Raw genomic sequence first — 9,983 nt, forward strand, 5'->3', positions numbered from 1 at the left:
TGAAACGTATGCTCATGTCAAAGTGTTATATTTATTTTTCTGTCCAAATGGCGATTGGTGCTTCATTCTGAGGGAATGGAGAAAAACGTTAAATCCCCAGAATCCTGTACCCTTGTCTTTATGTAGTCTTCCAGTTAAAGCAACACTTTCTGATCACAGCTTCTTACAGGTTTGAGATATACTCTTAATATCCTCCCAGTCCAGAAAGGACAGAATACTGATTATTAGATAATCAGGCAGCTGGACCAGATAGTGTTGCTGACACAGATTCAACACATAGTGTACACACATAACAAAATATATTGGAAATGGCCAAATCTCTATATAGCCTGTGTCCGTAGTTCTAATAAGAATTTTAAATAGGTATTTCTATAATATGATCACATCAGTGGCTTTGTTGGCTGGACCGCAACAGCCCTATAAACGCGAATGTCTGTGACTGACTGAGTGATGAAGTTACACCGCACATGTCTGTGACTGAGTGACCGACTGATGAAGTCACACCATTGGTCAGCCGGTTTGGTCCTGCCATACACTAGGTTTTGACCTGGTCTTGATTTGATTACAAATGTCCTGCTGTGTAATGTTCAAAGCTGACTAGAGATAAGTCCTTGATAAAATCAGCATCTGAGCATTGATGCTGTTTGTCCAGGCATGTCCTTAAATGGCCCGTGTGATTTATTGAAAGCAATTGTTTGCTGTCAGGAGGCCAACCTGTCAAATAATCAGAAAATAAGATTTATTGCATATGACAAGAGATGTGTTACATAACACAAACCCACAAGTTGAGAGAAGTAAAGATAAACGGAAAATAGACAATAAAATGTACAGGATAAATTAGCTCTGATAGAGTATATTTGACCCCAGTTAATAAAATATAATAATCAACAAGTTCAATGTCTCAAATGTTTTTCATACATTGTATTTAAATCACTTTACGATTAAAATAACAAAGCAGCAATAAGATGAGAGACAGGGCATAGACCTACCTGTCAACAGGCTGTCCAGCAGACACTGTCACCTTTTATGACAGAGAAGCAGATAAGCTGTCCCAATTTTCTTCCAGGCCTACAACGCATTACAAAATGTCAGTTTGTTTTTGTGGCTCATATCCTACAGACAAATTTGGCAATTTAAGACAGGGAAACAGGTTTATTTATTTGCTTGTACCTGAATGTTGCTTGCACAAACCTCTCTAAACATAAATAAGCATGATAGCTACCATTATTTCAGTATGTGAATATGCATGAATTAATTTATTCAACCAACTGTTTCCAAAGCACGGATTTCTTACAAAAAATTTGATTTCAGATGTTACAGTGGAAAATACTTGTTTTTCAATGTAAACACTGAAAATTTGAAAACACTAATTCAGGTAATATGAAGCGACAAATTCTTTTCATTAATCTATGGAAATGTTTCTGAATTAGCCTGTGTAAGATGAAATGAACTGGCAATATGATGTAGGCTGTCACAGTATAGTATTTATCTGAAGAAAAACACATGTTCGCAGGCATGAATGGTGAAATTGACCATCATTATCTTGCATTTACCTACCAGACCGAATTGCAATGCAGATGTCAGTGCTTAAATTTAGTGGGCTGTACTACCGTTATACACTTGCTCTGTCAACTCGTTAGCAAGTTAGCTAACGTTAAAGTGCTCAAAATGGCAAATGAAAAAAGTATGGCTTTATTTTACCCAGAAGGATTCAAACAACAGGACGTGACTTAACAACAAAAAAGACATTCTTTAATGTTGTCTTTTGCTTGTTCTTTGAAAGAAGGTAGGTTTGAAGAGTGTTGATTTAGCAGTTTTTGATGTGAAATGATAAATAATGGATTTCAGGAATATTAATGATTTTCCCACAAAGATTATACAGTTGCAAAATCAATAGTTTAAATTTTTTTAGACAGTTAGTTAGCAAGCAAGCTTGTTAGCAGAGTAAAGAGTCAGAGATTTGCCGAAGTCTGAAGGGATATGTGAATCTGGCCTCTCACTCGTCCAAAGGTCCCATAGGCAAACACGCCACCAGTGAGCTACTAGTGAACTAGCTACAGGGGCCACAAAGTTTTTGTTTTTGTTTTTTTTTTTAAACATGTGCTCTTCCATATATTCCCATTTTGCATGTGTATCCAATGTTTTTATTGGCTGATGTGGCTAAATATCCAATGGGGAGATGTCTGTGGGCCTGGACCATTTCTGATGATGTAATCAGCAATAAAAACAAGAAGAAAGAGGAAGAAAATGCAAAATCCCCTAAGTTTGGGGCTTTATTGTGTGGATGTGTGAAGTTGTTTCTGAATTCTGTCTGTTTACATGAGGTCAGAAGGTACAGAAATGATTGTTTTTAAGGGCAGATCGTCTGTTGTCATTGTGATTATTTCTTTAGGAAAGCCAAATCCTCAGTGCTGTATTGGTTTGGGGTATGCCACCCCACCAAGGTGTAATTTGGCAGGATGGCATACCTGCCATCCCAATGAGGTGAATTAGTGCTCTGTATGTTCAGACATCGGGCAGATCGGGATTTTGGAATGACAGTAAATTGTTATGTTTGTATACAATTTAATTTGATCTAATGTTGCTGATTACATATTAGTGCCTCAACGTGAACCGCAACATTTCTGTTTGTACAGGCTACTGTACATGCAACTGCTCTTAGCTACTTGAAACTTACAAGCTATTTTGCAGCTTTAAATGGGTTAACCATGTGTAAGATCTGTGGTTAGCTATGGGACCATTTGTGGGCTCTGCAAAGAATAACGCTTATGATAGGGCTATTTCATCAGTGGTCGACATAACCTGTCCCAATTTTCCTCAAGCCTTCAAGTTTTTACCAAAGATTTTATTTAATATCTGAAACTAACATGATTATTTAATAGACTGAGAGAACTGAGGATTGATTTGAGTTTTACAGGTTTTTGGAACAATTACTGACTTTGCTATTGTAGGGTTTATAGTAGTTAGTCCATGTCTGCTCCAGTAGGTGGCAATATGTGCCATTAAGGTAGAAAACACACTATTAAACTACAGCAGAAGAAGTTTACAGGTTGCAAAATCCACTGTATAGCCCTACAGTTCCAATTTCCTCAATTCCGCCCTGGTTTTTTCCCAATGCCAAAACGCAGACTTGAGTTTACAATGGGAATTGAAAGGTAAATCCAGCTTTCCACCTGTTTTGTCATATAGTTCAGAGATATATTGAGTAACACTTCTCAGATATGTTGACTGTATTCACAGATAGATCTAAGGGTCCTATTTTTGGGTATGCATGTGCTGCAGTGTTTATTCATAAATATTAATTTAGCCATAAAGAAGAGGGACTTGGATCATTTGGCTGTATAAACTGCTGACCTATTGGCAATAACTCTAGCTCTACGGTGGATGGAAGTTAACAGAATAAACAGTGCGGTAATTTGCTCTGGCAGCTTTATCTAGCCTTAGATCCGGCAAATTCTCATGCAGACGGTATATTTTGCTTGACATCTTCCATATATTATATAGACAAACAATAAATGGCACATACTTTCATTTTCTCTGAGTACCTGCCCATGTTGGTACAGAGAGAAATGGAGAAGCAGATATACTGGCCATGCAGACTCTAAGGTTCCAAAACATAGACCGACAAGTTCTACTTTGTAAAGCTGAGGCTCAGGTTTATATTAAATTTAATATGCACAAAACCTGGCTAGAACACTGGAATGACAGGGAAACAGGTAGACACTTGTATAGAATAGAAAAATATGTTGGTGCTGGGAGAAAGGGGGGCTGGAATCGGAATTAAGAAAGCATTATAACTCACTTAAGAACAGGTCATACAGGACTTAACTATATATTGTACAAAATAGGTAACCATCCTACAGGAAATTGCATACACTGCAATGAGCCTGAAACAGTAATACACATTATTTCATTGTAAAGGATACAGAAAAGAATCAAGCAGTTTATGTATATCATTGAATAATGGAAAATACAGTATGACATTAGAGGGTGTGCTAGGAATGTCATCTATCAAAATATTCTGTTACACCATCAGCTTTCTAAAGGAAACTTGTCTAGTTGAAAGAATTTAGTTGTTTTTTGTCTTTCTGCCAAATCTACTGCTCCACTTCAGTCCAGCTGGTGGCGGTAATGCACCAAAAAGCTGGGTACAAACCACCATTAAACCGAAGAAGAAGAAGAAGAAGAAGAAGAAGAAGAAGCAGCAGCAGTAGAAGCAGAAGAAGCAGAAGAAGAAGAAGAAGTCGTTGTTTACAGAGAAAAACATAGCAACACTTCCGCCAGCTGTTTGACAAAAATGGCGCAAACCAAAGCTTCCAGTTGGTGTAGCGTACCGTTATGCTCAACGAGCAAATTAAAACAGCCGTATTTGAGCTTCCACTGTTTTCCGAGTGATAAACAGTTACTTAAGAAGTGGGTCCAGGCAATTAGGAGAGAAGAAGGCAAGAATTTCACTATCAAAAGAGGCAGTACCTACGTCTGTAGTCTGCACTTCAAATCAGAGGACTTCACTCCAGCAGAGGGACGAAAACGTCTCAAGAAAGATGCAGTACCTTGCCGTTTCAAGTGGAATGAGTGGCAAGAGACCAAGCGCAGCTCAGTATCTGAACGTACCAGCACTCACCTGAATGGTGATGTTCGTGAGATAGAGAGAAACATAAGAGAGACCGAGAAGGACAGTGTCGCAGAACCAGTAGCGCCTGATCATGACTACAATAACCCTGCAGCTCCAGGTATTACATGCCATATATATTTTGTTTAACCCTTGGCTTTAGGTGCAGGATCACACATATGTGATTAGAGTGTTCTAAACTGACCATTATAATTCTGAGTAACAATCGCTAGTGATAATGTAAGCCTTGAAGTACTAGAACACTGGCTTCATTTTTTTTTTTTAAATGAACCTACTCTTCAAATTGTTGATTTGTTGACTTCTTCCGTCATGGTGTAAACAAACAAAATTAAATCCATGCTCAAATGGCGTGACGCCCCATATTACGTTGTTGCCATTGCTACTTTGTACCAGGCATGTTTGGCCGCCCCATTCCAAGCTGTTATCAGAAACAGAAAGTTCTGTGGCGCACGCGATGGCCAATAGCTACTGCCCTAGACCACAAATGTTTATCGGGGTCCTTGAAGTGCTGCAGGGGATCCCTGGCCAGAATTAATATGCAATGACTATATATAGGTTTGGGAAAATATTTCAAAATATGAAACTTATTTTTAAAATACAACCAATTAAAAACGTATGATGCGGGTCCCCCGGATGCAATTGAGCCTGGGTGGGGGTCCCTGAATCAGAAAAGGTTGAAAAACCCTGCCACCGACTAACGACAACGACTGAACAATCTACTCTACATATGTCATGATGATAATCTGAAATCGTTTGCGCTAACACGTTACTGCATAGAACATACCCATGTTCAGCCAAGTATTTAGGTAACAACAGTGCATAACGCATCTAGAGGGAACTTCCTGTCAAATGAGCAGGACGTAGTCTCCGATTGGCTGACGACTTCTGAGGAACCGCCTAGCTGCTGAAATGGTGGGAACAAGAGGTCGCTGGTTTATTGCAAATTGTGTTGACTGTGCAGCTGTCTTCGCCCTATTCACCGAATAAATAACCTAGATTGAGCGAGGGAGTACGGGTATGTGCCATTAAAATATTTGGAAATAATTTGTTTCACGTTGTCTTCTTGCTAGTTCGGCAGCTAACACGATAACGTTCCGTTGTAACTTGATTCTGCTTACAGAAATGGGTTGCGAGCTAGCTTTAGCTTTTTACTGAAAACACAACCATACCTGCAGGCAAGTCTTCATCTAGGTCTCCTCTAGTTTACAGGGCTCAGCATTGCTAAGAAGTTGGCTGGCGTTGCGGAAGGTTTGCCAACTAAATAATGAATTTCGTGTTGTTTGGTACGTTAATAGGTAAAAAGAAAACTCGTCCAGAAGCAATGGAAATGAGTAGCCGACCTACGTAAAGCTACTTTACTACGTTTTATGAAGGTTGCTACCGCCAGAGGTTTGCAACGGTGTTTTACTTTACGTCTGACTGTCCGAAGCCCATTCGTGCAATACTGAGGAGGTGTAAACAACACAGTCGGTGACACGTTCTCGGTAGCCTAAATGGTTTCTTTATGTTCTTATAGACTGTGTAGACGTTTGCAGATATAACCCCTTGCGAAAAATAACTGCCGTTCAACTGTAGTTATGATTGCAATTATTGCAGTATTACTGTAGTATTATGCAATATTTTGGACTCGTGTTTTTTAATTCTTTTTTATTGCATTATTACTGCAGTTATAATGCAGTTTAACTGCTTCATTTGCAGTATTTATGAAGTAGGACACTTACACTATTGTACTGCATTGTACTTCAGTTAAATTACAGTATAACCACAGGAGCTGCAGTAAAGTTTTGTACGGGACTGCTTTGCGAATAGGTTGTGGTTTGTGCTAGTTTTATCTATTTAACGTCAATGCAATAAATCATCACAGGACAGTTCTTGAGATCAAAATAGTATTTTAATTGCCACATTTGTGAGTTAGCTTCTTTTTTTTGTTGTTGTAGTGTTTGAAAAGAGCCGTCAACACAACACTAAAACCATGGATTTCAAGTGGATGACCGTAAGCGCTGCCTCCACAGGGGGCCACCTCCAGTGTTCCTTCTGCAAGTACCAGTGCAAAAGCAATGCCACATATCAAATCCACATTGGCACCAGTCACCCCTTTCACTGTGAGGAGATGGATGTGGGTCGTCTGGGAAAGATCATCTTCTACCAGAAGAGCGCCAAGCTCTTCCACTGCCACGAGTGCTTCTTCACGGGAAAGTCGTACACCCGCGTTTATGACCATGTCCTTGTCAGCCATTCCTTCTCGAGGAAAGACAAGACAAACAACAACAGAGACCCCAAAGACTACTTGAGCGACAGCAACGACAGCAAAGACGTCCCTGACAACGACAACAATGACGAAGAGAGGCCAGAAGGGGGAGACGGCGAGGCCAAACCCAGGGACGCAGTCTGCCTCCAAGCTCCCGCCAAGTTCGCGGCCCTGAACTCTGCCAAGAACGAGGAGGCGGAGCTCTATGATGAAGACTCGCAACATTCCAGCTCTCCCAGCCAGCCTCCGAAGAGGAAGAGGGAAGTGGCCAGCGATGAGGAGGCGCCCCCTGACGGCGAGGACTTCCCCGACTTTGCAGGCAAGCCGGAGCGTGAGGCGGACGAGACGCGGGAGGAGAAGCAGGCGGAGGAGACGCTGCTGTCCAAGTACTTCCGGCGCATCGGGGGGCGCTACTACTGCAACATCTGCAACTGGCGCGGCAAGATGAAGGGCTTCATCTTCCACCACGTCAGCAAGAAGCACAACATCCCCAGGCCGTTTGCCTGCAAAGAGTGCAGCAAGTCCTTCCTCTTGGAGAGCATGCTCCTCAGCCACGTCAGCATGTTCCACAAGCAGGGGATCTACCAGTGCCCCTACTGCGCCTTCAAGTCCAACTACCTCCGCGGCGTCCGCCGCCACCTCAACAACTGCAACGTCAAGCAGGGGGAGTGGTCGTATGACAGCGACGAGCAGGACTGAGGCACGGGTGGCTGAACTGAAACGTGACTGCATGCGTCTGTATTAACTGATAGACGTTTGCCGAACTATGCCTCAGTTTTTTTTGTTTTTTTTTTAATGAAAAGAATAAGCAAATTGACAGATTGTATGACTGTCTGTTATTGTGTGCCAGCAATGGAGGGCTGAAGCGTGTGAATCCTGTAAAAACAGCCGTATCAATGGGAAGAGCGTACTGGACTGTAACAGGGACCTTGTCTTACCTTCAGCTCTCCAGCGAAGTATGCTAGTGTTCGGCGGCTTTGCTTAGCCAGTCGCTGCCGTGCTACAGGTTTAGCTTAACCCCATGAAGATGCGATATAATTTGTCCTGTTCACTGTTACGACTTTCTGATTAAGAGTTGCAGTGAAATAAGCAAAGGATACTGCACCTCAATTTCACGATTTCCTGATTAGAATAACACTATTGTTACTGAAACCAAATGTTATGTTTTGGCACCCTTGTTGTAATAGGAGGCTTGCCCCATGTTGTACAGCTACTGTTCAGAATGCTTGACCAAACCATTCAAAAGAAGTGCTTGACTCTAGGATTTAAACTAGCATCATCCTTGCCCCAATTCTGACTATCCAGCCACTACACCAACCTGCCTCTCTTTCATAAAGTTCAAACATGTTTACAGATCATAATTTTACGTTCAGCCTGTCTAGTTGTGCTATATCTGAACGCATTCCATTACAGTAAACAGTATTTAAGTTCATTTTGAAGACTGCGGGATTGATGTTGACACCTTCTGTTGCACTCTGGAAGATGTTTGTTTACTTCTCAACGTGCATGCTGTTATTTCATGACCATTACATCATGAACCATGATGATAGGAAGAAAGTAGCCAGGTGCATCACTGGACTTTGGCCACTTTTTGCAAGTCAAAAAAATGGGAAGAAACGGTTCTCCTATGGCTCTGACAAGCTAAAGCCTTGTATCTTTAAGCTTCTTCTGTATCTTTATTTTCAATGGTGCTCTTCTCCAGTGTATTTAAATTTTTGTCTGGCTCATCTGATCTGTCTGGATTACAGCATTCGGGGGCTTTTAGAGTATTTAGACCTGAACTCTTAAATTTTAATTTCTCTCAGAAAACATTTTTGTGTAAGGCCATTGTGATTTTTCTTTTTCAAATATGTTTTATGGTTTTTTATGTGTGTTCCTGTGGTGCATTTGTGTAGATGAGTAACCAATGGAGGTTTCAAAAGCTGGCTTCCAAAGTTTTAAATTTCACTTTCGTAAATATTGTAGTCTCTGCGAATGCAGTAATACATCTGAATACTACTGGTAGTGTTACACAATTCAATATTTTGTTTATTTTGTAGTTAGGCAGTTCATGTTTTTATACAGTGTTTTTATACTATGTTTATCGATTTGCTGGTATTCTTTTAATAGGAATTATGTGTTTACATCAGAGGACTAAAACTCTGACGCATCATTGTGACATTTTGCCTTGGATATCAAGCAAAGCATCCTTAATATGTGTCATATTTATCTCATTGACAGTGGAGCCTTTCAAATGACATTTCATTTAATTTACATGGATGTGAATGTGAAAAGCAGTTCAAATGGAAAATACAAAATGGCTGCTTTTCATTCAGATTTGTTGTGATGGCTGAGGCTGTAAGAGGTGTATAACTGCTGATACTAACTGCATGTAGAGCAGGGTCAGAGGTCTAAGATGAAAGGTCTTCATCAGAGGTCAGGATGGGGGTGGGAAGGCATATCTGAAACAGACAAAAATCATGTGATGTCATGCTAATACAATAGAAATCAGTCTGCAGGCTGTTTGATAAAATTTTAGGAGTCATGTTAATAAGGCTAACAACTGTAGCTGTGCTAATGCTAGTAGTAATGGTGATGATAAAAAAAACCATTGGTGTGCTAATAAAGCAGCATTGAATTAGATTTGCTCATTTGCATATTAACTGGGTATATTCAATAATTCAGATTCGTATGAATATCAGCCAATAATGCCTTAAAATGAACTTGTATTTATCGACCTATTGCTGTGTTTATGGCTGACATGATGATCTACGTTGATGCAACATGCAGGGGCTGATGAGGTGAAGCGTTGATGGTAGTTAAGTGAAAAACCACGCTCAAACATTTGCCTAAATATAGTTGTCTTCTTCCTTTATTGTCATTATAATTAATCATTTTTCTCCAAATTTTATAATTTATTGTTACGTTTTTCTTTATAAGTTCCTTGACAGCTGTGTGCTGTCAACTTCTTCTGTGAGTGTGGAAACATGGTTGCAGTTTGCAATTTTGCTGTACTGCAAAGCTTGGTAGTTTTGACATCACAACAATCAAATGTGGATTATTGACAGCGGAAACTCAGTCAATTTCCATGTTGTGCATCCCTAATATCTTCATCAAAAAATC

The 9,983-nt window shown here is 40.3% G+C and overlaps 1 protein-coding gene and 1 long non-coding RNA gene across 3 annotated transcripts; one reads left to right on the forward strand and one right to left on the reverse strand.

Moving 5' to 3' along the window:
* Window positions 1–12: 12 nt before the first annotated feature.
* LOC118224184 lies at window positions 13–5,194 on the reverse strand. The gene is made up of 3 exons (XR_004764596.1): window positions 4,909–5,194; window positions 990–1,068; window positions 13–714 (listed from the first exon to the last, which is right to left on the reverse strand). It is a non-coding gene; the product is annotated as an uncharacterized LOC118224184 (long non-coding RNA).
* LOC118224181 (chromosome alignment-maintaining phosphoprotein 1-like) lies at window positions 4,215–9,503 on the forward strand. Of its 2 annotated transcripts, none has more exons than XM_035411442.1 (2): window positions 4,215–4,733; window positions 6,571–9,503. In XM_035411442.1, exons 1-2 carry the CDS (start codon window positions 4,298–4,300, stop codon window positions 7,578–7,580), a joined length of 1,446 nt encoding a protein of 481 aa, XP_035267333.1. In that variant the 5' UTR covers window positions 4,215–4,297; the 3' UTR covers window positions 7,581–9,503. The 2 variants fall into 2 exon arrangements, with proteins under 2 accessions (XP_035267333.1, XP_035267334.1); XM_035411443.1 differs by lacking the exon at window positions 4,215–4,733 and adding an exon at window positions 5,192–5,648.
* The last annotated feature ends 480 nt before the right edge of the window (window positions 9,504–9,983 follow it).

Source organism: Anguilla anguilla, chromosome 3, assembly GCF_013347855.1.
Source record: "Anguilla anguilla isolate fAngAng1 chromosome 3, fAngAng1.pri, whole genome shotgun sequence".
Classification (NCBI taxonomy): Eukaryota; Metazoa; Chordata; class Actinopteri; order Anguilliformes; family Anguillidae; genus Anguilla; species Anguilla anguilla.

Bases quoted from the DNA above. Each gene is read 5' to 3' on its own strand.
- LOC118224181 (XM_035411442.1), top strand. From the start codon at position 4,298: ATGGCGCAAACCAAAGCTTCCAGTTGGTGTAGCGTACCGTTATGCTCA. The intron at 4,734-6,570 runs GTATTACATGCC...TTGTTGTTGTAG, and splicing joins CAATAACCCTGCAGCTCCAG to TGTTTGAAAAGAGCCGTCAA.